General features: G+C 41.8%; 1 protein-coding gene across 1 annotated transcript in view; it reads left to right on the top strand.

Moving 5' to 3' along the window:
- The first annotated feature begins 859 nt into the window (after positions 1-859).
- Positions 860-15,557, top strand: part of TTC7A (tetratricopeptide repeat domain 7A) — a 158,374-nt gene continuing 143,676 nt past the window's right edge. The window contains exon 1 of the mRNA XM_063649404.1: positions 860-1,059. Within this exon, the coding sequence (XP_063505474.1) occupies positions 978-1,059 (82 nt within the window). The 5' untranslated portion in view covers positions 860-977. The remainder of the gene's footprint in view (positions 1,060-15,557) is intronic.

Raw genomic sequence — 15,557 nt, 5'->3', positions numbered from 1 at the left:
CAAGTTGGGAAGAAAGATAATAGGAATGCTAATTCTTTCCTGATGAAACGACGACAACACGCTGGAGCCGGCCTTGGACCCTACGTTTCAAGATTGGCCTGCTTCCAGCGTCTGTCCGCTCCACTGCACAAGCTGTGGCAGCCGCTGTACGCGTTCGCTTCCACGGGAGTCCCAGCAAGACTGTGCGACCCAGTTCAAATACTATCTTCCATGTACCGTTCGTGAAATCAGCAGCTTTTGCCATTCAAGAGAGGACAGATTACTTAAAAACAGACTCATGAACAAATAGGGAAACGAATACATCATCCCTGTATAATCCTGCCCTTACACCTGTGCTCCTATACAAGATTAACATTCAGTGAGTATCTGTTGACCTGATGGATAAATGAGTGTAGGACGGTCGTTTTATTTTTGTTTTGTTTTGTTTTGTTTTGAGACAGAGGCTCGCTCTGTCCCAGGCTGGAGTGCAGTGGCGGGATCTCGGCTCACTGCAACCTCCGCCTCCCAGGTTCGAGCTCTTCTCCTACCTCAGCCTCCCGAGTAGCTGGGATTACAGGCGCGTGCCACTATGCCCGGCTAATTTTTGTATTTTTAGTAGAGACGGGGTTTCACCATGTTGGCCAGGCTGGTCTCGAACCGCTGACCTCTTGATCCTCCCGCCTCAGCCTCCCAAAGTGCTGGAATTACAGGCGTGAGCCACCACGCCCGGCAGGACGGTCGTTTTTTTTAAAGCCCTTCTCCCATTTCTGTCCATAAAGGTACATAATCGTGTTTCGAATGAGCCTGGGTCCGGACAGGAAAGACAAAGAAAGTGACTGAGTAGTTAGATGCCTTGAAAGTTGGCTAACGCCACTGCCATTGACGGTCTCATTCCTTTTCCCACCTTCATCTGAGATTGAAATCTGCCACCCCTATCCCAGAGAAAAATCCCATAATCACTAATTTTTTTTTCCTTTTTTTTAAAGAAAAGAGTCTCCATGTTGCCCAGCTCGTCTCGAACTCCTGGGTTCAAGCAATCCTCCCACCACCTCCGCCTCCCAAAGTGCTGGGATTACAGGGGTGAGCCACCGCACCGGGACAAAGAATCCCTAAGTTTTGAGGATACCCTATTAATTCAAGACCCATTCTTCTTTCCTTACTCTGAACTTTGGATTAGTTTGATCTAGTTCCTGCTTCTACCCTGCATCTGCCATTCATCCATCTCTTCATGCATTCATCCACCCCTCCCTTTGTTCATTTATTCATTAATTCAATAACATTTCTTGAATATCTTCTATGTACTAGGCACTCTACTAGGAGCTACTAGAGATACAAATAAGACAAATGAAGTGTCAAGAAGCTGGTGTCTGGTAGATGGATAAAGTGTCCTCATTCTAGCCAGTGCTTTCATTTTTTTCCTGTGGATGTTATATCCTCTGTTATGTCTCTCTTGAATCGACAGTCACTCCCTCTCTACCAGATAATTCCCATCAACATATAAACTTGCTGTATTTTCTCCTCCACCATACCACTGAAACTGCAATCTCCATGCAAATCTAGTGGTCTCTTTGATCTCTTGTTTTTATTTTACTTGCCCTCTCAACACTGTTTTATCAAAGCCAACCACTCCCACTTAGAAACACTTTCTTCTCTTGTTTTCTGACACCACACACTCTGGGTCCTTCTGCTACCTCACTGGTTATCCTTTCCTGGGCTTCTTAATTGGCTTCTCAATCTATAATTATCAAAGTGTCCAGGGTTCTGTTCTGAGTCACATTCTCTACCCACTCTCCCTATGTGAGTTTACCTAGTCCTGTGCTTTAGATACCATTTATAAATAGATGACTCCAAAATATGTCTCTCTGACAATGACCTCTCTGTGTAATTCCGGACTCCTGTAAATAACTGTCTACTTGACGTCTCCATATGAATGTCAGACTGGCATCTCAAACTTAATGTGTCCCCCCAAAATCTTGATTTTCACCCCCAAACCTGCACCTCTCTCAGTCTTGTCCATTTTAGTAAATGTCACTGCTACTTATTCTGTTGTTCAAGCTAAAATTCTACGAGCTGTTCTTGATTTATCTCATCCCTTTACCTTTAAATCCTTCAGCAAAGCCTGTTGATGCTATCAAAATATATCCTGAGTCTTTGACTTCTTTCCACCTCCACTAAACCATTCGAGTCCAGTAGTAGATGATGCTGCTGGACTACTTGAGAGAGAGCTTCCTAACTGACCGTCCTGCTTCCATTCTTGCCCCACTGTAGTCCATGAGTGAGAAGCCACCTTTGATTAAGCCATTTTATAGGTGGGTGTTCTGTAACTTGTAGCTGAACCCATTCCTAACAGGCAAATAATTTGGTACCAGAAGCAGGATGCTAAAAACAAGACACTAAAATATGGAATTGGCTAACCGGAGGTTAAGGTAGCCAGTGTTAAAAGACTGTATTTCAAACTGGAAAGTTGGTGACCCTTATAAGCAGTAGTGAAACTGTCACTTACTGGACCTTGGATACAGGCCACATGCCAACCAAAGCTATATTTTTGGAGAAACCTCATGAGCAATATGGAACATTAGTGAGTGTTGCCTTTTTTGGTAGCTTTCAGCAAACTCTTTCAAGAGAAGGGCAACTCTACATTAGAAATAACTGATTTGAAAGCAGATTAAAGAAAGTAACGACTAGGTAAGAGAGGATCTCTTTACCTGCAATCAAGAGTCTCATAACTTGGAACCTTGCTGAAATACCCCATTTACTTTGTGTACTCAGGTTGAAACTAGTACAAGTAGAGACAAAGAGGTGGCTTTATCAGGAGATGGGACGGCCATCCCAAGATACCAGAATGGCCTCTAGGTGGCATCTCTTTCCTCAGCTATTTTGAATTGTCTCAAGACAATGTTTTACCTATGTAGGGGATTCCAGAGTGGATGAGAATAGGTGTGAAAATAAGATTTCAATTTACACCTTTTAGTATTGCTTTGATGTTGTAAACTATATATTACTTATTTGGAAAAATAAATAGAAAAATGTTAAATAAAAACAATTTAAAGACTAGATAGGCTGGGTGTGGTGGCTCACGCCTGTAATCCCAGCACTTTGGGAGGCCGAGGCGGCAAATCACCTGAGGTCAGGAGTTCAAGACCAGCCTGGCCAACATGGTGAAACCCCGTCTCTACTAAAAATACAAAATTGGCTGGGTGTGGTGACACATGCTTGTAATCCCAGATACTTGGGAGGCTGAAGCAGGAGAATTGCTTGAACCCGGGCAGCAGAGGTTGAGGTGAGCCAAGATCGCACCATTGCTCTTCAGCCTGGGCAGCAAGAGCTAAACTGTGTCTCTAAATAAATAAATAAGACTTTCGGTAAGTTATTTGTGATTACTATACGTGAAATTGATCAGAAGTCTAACAAATGATTGAGGTAATCCTGTGTCCCTAAAATCTCAAGCCTGGTTAACAACAGTCTGTTGCTGTTCAGCCCTGTGGTCATCTCTGAATCCTGGAATTCCTTCCAACAGGGAGTAGGATGTAAAAGGTGTGCGTTCTGCACAAGTAGAGGAAAAAACAAGGATGCGGCTTCCAGATTCTCCAACTGAGAACTTAATACACTGTCACCAAAGAAACTGCAGTTTCTTTTGTTTAGAGAAAAGGTCTTGCTCTGTCACCCTTGCATTGCATGAGGGTGACCTCAATGGGTTGCATGTTCTAGGCTCCCCTGTCAGCTGGGATGGGGCTTTGTATTTCTCTCTCCCTTCTTCATATTTCTGATAAGAGTGAACTGTGGTGTTCAAAGCTTGGAATTTTGGCATGTGTTGTGTTGTTCTGAGTTCAGATATACTATAAACTGGGGTGGTGAAAATGATGGCCATCTGCATTTGATGACCTTGTTTCTTCCGTCCCTGAGTTTATCAAAGCACACATCACTCCTAATGAAAAGTCTGACTGTTGATTTCTTCAAATTCATGTTGGGGGAAGGTATATATATTAATTATGTATACATTAATACATAATGTATGTATTAAGTCACATAAATTAGCATTCCTTAGTATCCCTTTTGTCTCCCTCTCCTCTCTCATCATGTTGTTGTTCTTTGGAGTTTTTGACATTAGTTATTCTAGATAAACATTCTCTTCTTCAATCTTAGCCTTTTTTTTGAGACAGAGTCTTGCTCAGTCACCTAGGCTGGAGTACAGTGGCGTGATCTTGGCTCACTGCAATCTTTGCCTCCCGGGTTCAAGCAGTTCTCCTGCCTCAGCCTCCCAAGTTGCTGGAATTACAGGCGACAACCACCATGCCCAGCTAATTTTTTGTATTTTTAGTAGAGATGGGGTTTTGCCATGTTGGCCAGGCTGGTCTCAAACTCCTGAACTCACGTGATCTGCCTGCCTCAGCCTCCCAAAGTGCTGAGATTATAGGCATGAACTACCATGCCTGGCCTTAGTCTTAGCCTTTAAAAAAAAAAAAAAGATAAATTTATCAAAAATTTTGATCACCCTGATATCCCATATCTCTTGAAATTTCTCCTGAACTTGCCTGTCTACTTGAACACTTCCTTCAAAGGCATTTTCATTATGAATTTTGTGTGGCAAACTTCTGAGGTCTCCCCTGCCTCAGGATATTTGTATTACTCTCACATTAAAATGAAAATGTGGCTGTCTACAAAACTTCAGAATTCTTTTCCTTTGGTACTTAAAGAAATAAATATATGATCATAAGAAAAACTATATGATAATTTTAAAAAGGCATCTGACAAAATTTAATCCCTATTCATGATAAAAAAAAAAAAAAAACTTTCAGCAAACTGGAAATAGAGGGATACTCTCTCAACCTGACAGGGCATCTGTTAAAAACCCACAGTTAATATTCTTAGAGTGAAAGGCTGAATGCTTTTCCCTTAATATCAGGAACAAAGCAAGGATGTCCATCTTCAACACTATTGAAAGTGCTTTAGTATATTCATTATACTAGAGCTTTAAGCCATTAGAGAACAAGATATAAAAGGCATACAGACTGGGAAGAAAAAGTAAAACTATCTTTATTCACAGATAATATGATCATGCACATGGAAAATCTAAATAATGTAGAAAAAAGCTACTAGAGCTATTGATTTAGCAATGCCATAGGATATAATATACAATTAATGGTGTGTCTATATATGGGCAATAAGCAAGTAGAAATGGAAATGCTTAAAATACCATTATAATAGCATCCCAGAACATGAAATACTCAGGGGCAAGTCTAATTCAGTTATTTGAAGCATACTTTGTCTTAATAGTCTAGTCATTCTGTTCTCTGAAGTTCTTGTGCTGTAGTCCTGCAATAGTGTCTACTCTTTTGTCTCTTGTCAAAGCATAATTTAAAGACAATAGTTATCTTCATGCAAATGATATGCTCACTTTAAAGAAAATAGTCATTAAACTCTATCAACAAAAAAAGGATTTGTAAGGCAGAAATCCCCAACTTTTTGGCACCAGGGACCAGTTTCATGGAAGACAATTTTTCCATGGAAGTGGTGGGGGGAGGGACAATGGTTTCAAGATGAAACTCTTCCACCTCAGATCATCAGGCATTAGTTAGATTCTCATAAGGAGTGTGCAACATAGATCCCTCACATGCGCAGCTCACAGTAGGGTTCGCGTTCCTGTGAGAATCTCATGCTGCCAACGCTGATCTGACACTGACAGGAGGCACAGCTCAGGCAGTAATGCTCACTTGGCCACCCAGTGCTCACCTCCTGCTGTGCAGCTGACCCACACTAGTTGGGGGGTGAGGGCCCCTGTAAGAAATAAGAGAGATAACAATAAAAAACTAAAGACATTCTGGGAACGATAAGTTTTTGGATTTTTTTGGTTTTATATTTGAGTGGAGGAAAGCTGATTAGCTGGCATCCAGCAAAGAGTCTAGTCTGTGAAGTGTGCCCTTGAGCAGACTGGCTAGGGTCATCAAACAACAACTTTAGTTACTTATAGATTCTGATGACCTGGAGATTTTAACCGTGGAGTATTTGTGCCAGGCTGATACTATAATGTTGCATTAGGCTTATACCATTTCCTCCTCAGAATTTCTCAGCTCTTACTCATGGTGGATTATTTCCTTGAGCATTTTTATAATTTTTGATGACGAGTTCATTTTTAGTGGGGCTTTGTCTATGGGAGTCCTATGTGGCCTGGGCTGAGGCTGTGTTTCCTCAAAGAGCTTTGATGTTTGCTTCTATTTGCCTGCTATACATTTTTGGTTATTTTTTTAACTTGTGGGTTCCTGGTTTATATAGGTAGTATTAGACTAAACTGCAGACCTGAGCGCGGGCAGAGTGTAATTATAAATGCTCAGGGAAATTTTTTTTTTCCCCAGTCAAGGGGCAAGGCCAAGATATACAGCTTTACTGTGTTTGTCTGTGCATCTCTGCAAATCTTGTTTCTGATTCATATGTACTTCAATCCCTGAAGGTGTGAGAGGTAGAAACCACCCAGAGTTTCTTCCATTCTCTCACTCAACAACAAAAGCACGGATGACATCTCTACCAAAATGTGGGGAGGGGCAGGGGGCTCTTCCCACACTGGAGCAAGCACATCAATTCTGCAGCAGACACCAGCTGGGGGGCCTCCAATTCAATTCAGTTCTGATGCCATCTACCTAGAGATAACCTCAGAAACCGCAGGTTGAGGGTTCAGTTTTACAAAACAGCCCTCTCTTTCCCACCAGTCACAAGTCCAAGGCCCCTAAAACATCTGACCGAACAGCTTCTAGATGGGTTTCGCAAGACCCCTCTTTATTACAGTTTATTACAAAGGCTATTTTAAAGTATATGAATAAACAGCCAGATGAAGAGATATAAAGGGTGAGGTCTGGAAGGGTCCTGAACACAGGTGCTTCTGTCCCCATGGAGTTGGAGTGCACCACCCTCCTGGCCCGTGGATGTCTTCTGATTCATCTTCCTGTCAGCCTCCATGTGTTCAGCTCTCTGGAAGCTCTCCAAACCCTGTTCTTTTGGGTTTTTATGGAGGCTTTATTACATAGGCACAATTGACCAAACCATTAGTCATTGGTGATCAACTTAACCTTCAGCCCCTCTCTCCTCCCTGGAGGTTGGAAGTGGGGCTGAGAGTCCAAACCTTCTAATCACACCTTGGTCTTTCCAGTAAAGAGCTGTCATTCTGAAGTTACCTGGGGGCTGCCAGCCATCAGTCAACCATTAGCTTAAAAGAAGACATCACTGTGGCGTCTTTAAGGATTGTAGGAGTTGTGTGCTAGAAAACAGGGTCAAAGACCAAATATTTATTTCACAGTATCACAGAAGGTATAGGCCTTGGAGAGTCCTAGCCATATGTGAAAGTATCAGATCTGTCTCTTTACTCTTTTTAACACAAAATTTCTTCCCTTGTTGCAGTCTCCATTAAAACTCAGAATTGGCCAGGTGTGGTGGTTCATGCCTGTAATCCTAACACCTTGGGAGGCCGAGACAGGAGAATCGCTCAAGTCCAGGAGTTTGAGACCAGCCTGCACAACATAGGAAGACCCTGTCTCCATAGAAAAACTTTTTTTTTTGAGACAAAATCTCACTCTTGTCCCCCAGGCTGGAGCGCAATGGTATGATCTCAGCTCACTGCAACCTCCGCCTCCCAGGTTCAAGCAAATCTCTTGCCTCAGCCTCCAGAGTAGCTGGGATTACAGGCGCCTGCCACCACACCCAGCTAATTTTTTTTTGTGTTTTTAGCAGAGATGGAGTTTCACCATGTTGGCCAGGCTGGTCTTGAACTCCTGACCTCAGGTGATCCACCCGCCTTGGCCTCCCAAAGTGCTGGGATTACAGGCGTGAGCCACCATGCCCGGCCTATAGAAAATATTTTTAAAAATAGCCAGGCATGGTGGTGTGGGCCTGTAGTCCCAGCTACCCAGGAGGCAGAGGTGAGAGGATCGCCTGGGCCCAGGAAGTCAAGGCTGCAGTGAGCTATGATCCTGCCACTGCACTCCAGCCTGGGTGACAGAATGAGATCCTGTCTCTTTAAAAAAAAAAAAAAAAACCCAACTAAAGGAACTAAAAAAAAAAAAAAAATCTCAAAGTCCCTGTAAACCGGTAAAACTGTAAACCCCCCAGGGAAGCCTTAGTATCAGCTTATCAACATTCTTCCCTTCTCTCCACTAAGTTAGCTCCTTCTTAATTTTTTGAATATTGAGAATTTTCCCTGCTTTCTTGTGAGCTTAGCTCTCCAATTAACTGAAAGCTTGGGTTTTACATTTATGGAATATAATCATATTTGTGAAGAATTTATATTTTGTATTTGAGTATAATAATATTCTAAAGAAAAATTATAAAATATATTGAGTATGAGTGTTTTGAATAGAATATGAGAAGAAAACTTGAAGAAAATCTTGAATAAAAATATTCCATGTGATATTCATAAGAGTACCTTACTATTCATTGGATATTTTCTTTTTTTTTTTTTTCCCTGGAGATAGGGTCTCACTCTGTCACCCTGGCTGGAGCGCAGTGGTGTGATCTCAGCACACTGCAGCCTCAACCTCCTGGGCTCAAGCCATCCTCCTGCCTCAGGCCCTGGAATAGCTGGGACTACAGGCACACTGCCGCCACACCTGGCTAATTTTTGTATTTTTTGTAGAGACAAGGTTTCACCATGTTGGCCAGGCTGGACTCGAGCTCTGGGCTCAAGCAGTCTGCCTGCCTTGGTCTCCCAAAGTCCTAGGATTATGAGCGTGACCCACCCTGCCACAGCCTTCATTGGATATTTTCAAGAGTACTCTTAGTTTTTGGTAAATCATACATTTGGCAAATGGGGTAGCTTGGATATTGAACTAACTAATCCTTCAACAAATTGGCCTTTAGGAATATGGGCTGCTGCCATTCAGCTTTCAGTATTTTTCTATAATACAGATCTGTTCGTTGCACTGCACTTGTTTTTCAATTATTTATTTATTTATTTCAGTGATAGAGGTTGTCTCGCTATGTTCCCCAGGCTAGATTTGGGTTTAAGCGATCTTCCCACCTCAGCATCCTGAGTAGCTGGGACTACCGGCATGCACCACCACACCCACTTGTTTTTTTAACAGTATGTTGAGCTGGGTGCAGTGGCTCATGCCTATAATCCCAGCACTTTGGGAGGCTAAGGTGGGCAGATCACTTGAGGTCAGGAGTTCGAGACTAGCCTGGCCAACATGGTGAAACCCTATCTCTACTAAAAATACAAAAATTAGCCGGGTGTGGTGGCAGGCGCTTGTAATCCCAGCTACTTGGGAGGCTGAGGCAGGAGAATCTATTGAACCTGGGAGGCAGAGGTTGCAGTGAGCCGAGATCACACCACTGCACTCCAGCCTGGGCGACAAAGTGAGACTCTGTCTCAATAAATAAATAAATAAATAATATGTTGACACATGCCTGGTCAGAATAAATTAACCTGACTGTATCAGCTGACTCATTTGATGTGAAAAGGCAATTCACAAACCAGTTCCTAAGCTGACTTCTCCCCGCCACCTCCCCCCAAAAAACCCATGTTTATTTTTCATTTTTCCCTAAACAACATTAATAATTGATTCTGGCTAGGGAAAGACCATGTTAACCCCCGTTGAAAGGGATTAAAAGTCAATGGACGATAAAAATAAAGTGGCTTTTGTGGATACAACCCATACTTCCTATGTGTTCAGCATACCAGTTCCACAAGATTCCTTTCTTAAAAACCATTCTGCCTTGAGTTCTTAGATACACTACAACAGTGCCACCCAGGTGTCAGCTAAGATCTTATTTTTTGGAGGTCGGGTATAATGGGATCAGACTTAACCTGGAAAGTTGGGTTCGTCCGGTAATATCTGCTCATTCTCAGAGACTTACTCACTTGAGGTGCCCTTAGTCTCTTATTTCTGTGTCTGTTTTGCTTCCCACCCTGCCCCCTCATCAGTGAGGATGCAGAAATCAGCATTTCTTAGCATTCCCTCCACAGAAGAATCTCCTCCCACACAGAGCAGTTGTGAGTCGTGAAGACTTTACTGAAGCCTTACCATCTCCTCAGAGTGGAGCAGTGCTAGATGGTCAGGGAGACATCTTTAGTTAACTTTGATTTAGTTCCACACACTGAGTATATGCCATTGCCCAGGTACTGTGCTAAACAGTGGAGATCGGAGTAAGTGATGCTCCCTATCCTCAAGATACAGTCTAGATGGGGAGAGAATGTAAAATAATATGGTAAATGGTAAATGCTTGTTAGAGCCCAGGTTGCCATGGGAGCACACAGTGGAGGCACTTAAGCCTATGGTGAGGATAGGGAGAGTCAAGGAAGACTTCCCTCTATGATAAAATAGAGGAGTGAATAGATGAGCCTTCTCATGGACCACAGCCGAATGTCAATTGGTCTGAGTTGAGAAACTCTCAAGCCCAGATTTTTTGAATAAGGTGATTTCAGATTGGTAGAGCCAGCCCCCCAGGTGCCTAGAAAAAGCAACTGGACGTCCTTTCAGAAGAATATAAAATTATCCTAAGCGTCAAATGATTCCTACAATAATTTTTCAAATGCAATGTTCTACACAATTAAAGACAACTAGACATGAGGAAACAAGACAGCATGAACACAAACTAGAAGAAAGAGCAATCAACGGACCTACACAGCTTGAGACACTGGAATTCTCAGACAGAGGTTGTTAAACACTGCTTACTATCTTCAAAGAAATAAAAGCCAAATTTAAAAGTTTTGACATGGGAGCTAAAAGCTACAAAAAGTAACATAACATTAGAAAAAAGAACTAAATAGAAATTTGTGGACAGAAAAATATAAGGGATAAATTGAACTACAGTTTAGACACACAAAAAGAGAGAATCAGTAAATTGGAAAATATGCCAGAGGAAACTATTGTATCTAGAATGAAGAGAGACAAAAAGATAGAAAATACAAAAGGATAAGAGTCACAGAGAATTCAGTGAGGTCTTACTTGTATGTAGTTGGAGTCACAGGAGGAGAGGAGAGAATGAGCAAAGACAGTATTTGAAGAGATAATATCTAAAAATTTTCCAGAACCAATGAAAGATTACAAGTTCAGGATCAAAAAGAGTGACAAATCCTAAGCATAGTTAATGAAAAGAAATCTAAGCTAAGCACATTAAAATAAGTCTGTAGAAAACCAAAGAAAAATAATATTAAAGATAGAGGAGAAAAAAATATTTTTTTTTTTTTGAGACAGAGTCTCGTTCTGTTGGCCAGGCTGGAGTGCAGTGGCGTGATCGCGGCTCACTGCAAGCTCTGCCTCCCGGGTTCACACCATTATCCCACCTCAGCCTCCAGCGTAGCTGGGACTACAGGCATCCGCCACCACACCCGGCTAATTTTGTTTTTGTATTTTTAGTAGAGACAAGGTTTCACCGTGTTAGCCAGGATGGGCTCAATCTCCTGACCTCGTGATCCGCTCGCCTTGGCCTCCCAAAGTGCTGGGATTACAGGCATGAGCTACTGTGCCCGGCAAAAAAAATATTATTATTAAAGGAGCAACAGATGGCTGACTTCTCACAACAGGAACAGTGGAAGCCAGAAAACAGTATATCTTCAAAGTGCAAAAGAAAACTGCTCACCTAAAATACTACAGCCAGCTAAAATATCCTTCAAGAGTAAACGTGAGAAGACATTTTTAGAAAAAAACTGAGTGATTTATCCACCAGCAGAAACACTAATATTGTTTTTTTGTTGTTTTTTGTTTTTTGTTTTTTTTTTGAGACAGGGTCTCACTCTGTCACCCGGGCTGGAGTATAGTGGCACGATCATGGCTCACTGCAGCCTCGACTTCCTGGGCTCAAGTGATCCTCCCATCTCTGCCTCCTAAGTAGCTGATCACAGGTGTACACCACCACGCCCAGCTAGTTTTTGCATTTTTTGTAGAGATGGGTTTTTGCCATGTTGCCCAGGCTGGTCTCTAACTCCTCGGCTCAAGTGATCTGCCCACCTTAGCCTCCCAAAGCGCCAGGATTATAGGCGTGAGTCACTGCACCCAGACTTGTATCAGTTTTCTCTTTCTGCATAACAAATTACTACCAGTTTTGCAGCTTAAAATAACACCCATTTATCATCTCACAGTTCTGTAGATCAGAAATCCAGGCAGGTTGTGAAGAAACATTACAAAAAAAAGAAAAAGAACTCCAGGCCGGGATCAACTATGTCCTCCATACAGTATCACAAGACTGAAGTCAGGGTGTTAACTGAGGCTAGAATCTCATGTGAGGCTCAAAGCCCTCTTTCAAGCTCAGGTGGTGGAAAGGGAAATTTAAAAAAAAAACAAAAACTTGGGGCATGTGTGGTGGCTCACACTTCTATCCAGCACTGTGGGAAGCTGAGACAGGTGGATTGCTGGAACTCAGGAGTTTGAGACCAACCTGGGCAACACGGCAAAACCCTGTCTTTACAAAAAATATAAAAATTGGCCAGATGTGGTGACACACACATGTGGTCCCAGCTGTTTGGGAGACTGAGGTTGGAGGATGGCTTGAACACAGGAGGTTGAAGCTGCAGTGAGCTGTGATTGCACCAGTGCACTCCAGCATGGGTAACGTGAGACTGTTTCAAAAGAAAAAAAAAAAAAAGTCCAAGGTTTGAAATCATATAAAGTTTATTCACTGGTATAATGCAGTTACACCCGGGGGGTAGGGGGGAAGCTTTAAAACCCACATTTATTTTGAAATTTAAAAACACTTCTAGTCATGCCTGCAATCCCAGCACTTTGGGAGGTTGAGGTGGGTGGTTCACCTGAGGTCAGGATTTTGAGACCAGCCTGGCCAACATGGCAAAACTCTGTCTCTACTAAAAATACAAAAATTAGCCGGGCGTGGTGGTGGGTGCCTATAATCTCAGCTATTTGGTAGGCTGAGGTGGGAGAATCACTTGAACCTGGAAGGTGGAGTTTGGAGTGAGACAAGATTGCACCACTGCACCCCAGCCTGGGGCAACAGAGTGGGACTCTGTCCCCAAAAAAGAAAAAACGAAAACAAAAACAAAACACTTCTAGGCTGGGTGCAGTGGCTCATGCATGTAATCCTAGCGCTTTGGGAAGCTAAGGTAGGAAGACTGCTTGAGGCCCAGAGTTCTGAGACCAGCCTGGTCAACATAGCCAGATCCCATCTCAGTAGGAAAAATTTAAAAACTACCTGGATGTGGTGGTACACACCTGTAGTCCTAGCTACTTGGGAGGCTGAGGCAGGATTGCTTGAGCCCAGAAGTTTGGGGCTGCAGTGAGCTATGATAGCACAACTGTACTCCAGCCTGGGCAACAGAGCAAGACCCTGTCTCAAAATACATTAATAAATAAATAAATAAATAGCACTTCTAAATAACATGTAGGTCAAATAAGATATCATAAAGGAAATGTAAAAAAGTTTTTGAACTGAATGTTAACAAAATTTCTGTGTATCAGTGCTTATGGGGTACAGCTAACACAGAAATATATATCCTTAAATGCATGTATCTTAAAAATAAGAAAGATTGAAAATTAATGAGCTGAGATTGAATTGCAAAAAGCCAGAAAAATAAGATATGGGATGCTATATGATTATTCACAAAGATTCACTGCCCATCTCTGGGCATTGGTATTAGGCTGAGTCATATTTCTTCCTTTGGTCAGTAGAATATGTACAGAAGTGTTATGTGTCACACCTAGACAGAAGTTTTAAGAATCAACATATGGTTCACCATATCATCTCTTTTCCTTCTGCCATGATAATTGTCAATGTTTTAGACAGTAGCTGCTTTGCTAGCTTGAGCCCCAGAGTGAAGAAATGTGGAGAAAAACTCAGCCAAGCTAGGTGGAATAGGTGGCAGGAGTGAGAAATAAACTTAAGTTGGTGAAAGCCCTGAGATTTTCGGGGGGAGTTTTTTACTGTGTATCATAACCTAACCTTTCCCTACTGTTATGTAAGTACAGAAGAAACTTGAATACAATAAGATAAATGAAATAATAAAGATAACAAAATTAATGCAGTGGAAAGCAACATGTAATAGAGAGGATCGTTATAAACAAAAACTGGTTCTTTTTTAAAAAGTAATAAAATTTATAAATCCCTGGAAAATTATCAAGAAAAATTTTAAAAAGAGATAATGCACAAATAATGAATACGAACACCAGTAATGAAAATTCAAATAGCACTATAAATTCTATGAACACTTAAAAGATAAGCAGATTTTATAATTAACTTCATGCCTAAAATGTAAAAAGCTAGATGAAACGTATTCCTAGGGGAAAAAAAAAAAACTTACCAAAAATTGACCAAAGAAGAAATGGAAATTTGAAGTCCTATAATTTTTTTTTTTTTTTTGAGACGAAGTCTCATTCTTGTACCCCAGGCTGGAGTGCAGTGGCGCAATCTCGGCTCACTGCAACCTCTGCCTCCCAGGTTCAAGCGATTCTCCTGCCTCAGCCTCCTGAGTAGCTGGGATTACAGGCGCCTGCAACCACGTACAGCTAATTTTTGTATTTCTAGTAGAGACACGGTTTCAGCCTGTTGGCCAGGCTGGTCTCGAACTCCTGACCTCAGGTGATCCGCCCGCCTCAGCCTCCCAAAGTGCTGGGATTACAGGCGTGAGCCACCGCGCCCGGCCTGAAGTCCTATAATTTTTAAAGAAATCCAATCAGTATTTTTTAACCTTCCCATAAATAGCTGAATGGAAAAATAATGCCTTATACAAACTCTTTGGAGAAAAGAAAAATATATATATACCCTCCGATTAATTTACAAAGCTATCATAATTTTGATGACCAAAAGCCAATGAAGACAGTTCCAGATGAGAAAATTTAGCCGTATCTCATGAACATGAATACCAGAATTCTAAACAAAATATTTTATTAGCAATTCAAGTCAAACAATATATAAAAAGGAAAATACATATTGATCAATGTGGTAGACAGAATAATGGCCCCCAAAGATGTTTATGTCCTAATCCCTGAAATCTATGAATGTTATTTATTTAGGAGTGCAGTGGTGCAATCATGGCTCACTGCAGTTTTCAGCTGCAGCTGGGATTATAGGCATATACCATCATGCCTAGCTAATTAAAAAAAAATGTCTTTTAAATAGAGACAGGGTCTGGCTATATTGCCCAGGCTAGTCTCGAACTCCTGACCTCAAGCAATCCTCTCGCCTCAGCTTCTGAAAGTGCTGGGCTTACAGCCATGAGCCACCATGCTCAGACTGAATGTTATTTTACATGGCAAAAAGGACTTTGCAGAGGTAATTAAATTGAGGACCTTGAGATGGGGAGATTATCTTGGATGATCTCCATGAGCCCAATATAATCACAAGAGTCTTTCTAAGAGGGAAACAGGAGGGTCAGAGTCAGAGAGTAGAGGTGCCCATGGAAGCAGAGGTTGGAGTGATGAGCTCTGAAGATGTAGAAAGGGGCCACCAGGCAAGGAATGCAGCTGGCCTCTAGAACTGATCTTCCCTTTTCATGTTTCTAGAGGCCAACTGGTTCTTTGGGGGAAAAAACAAAAACAGACAGACATAAATAAATAAATAAATAAAATTGATAAATCCCTGACAAATTATCAGTAGTAGATTTGAGAAGAAATGCAGCTCTGCCAACACCTTGATTTAGTTCGTAA

The sequence above is a fragment of the Pongo pygmaeus genome, chromosome 12 (genome assembly GCF_028885625.2).
Source record: "Pongo pygmaeus isolate AG05252 chromosome 12, NHGRI_mPonPyg2-v2.0_pri, whole genome shotgun sequence".
NCBI lineage: Eukaryota > Metazoa > Chordata > Mammalia > Primates > Hominidae > Pongo > Pongo pygmaeus.
This window is presented reverse-complemented; position numbering and strand designations above follow the sequence as displayed.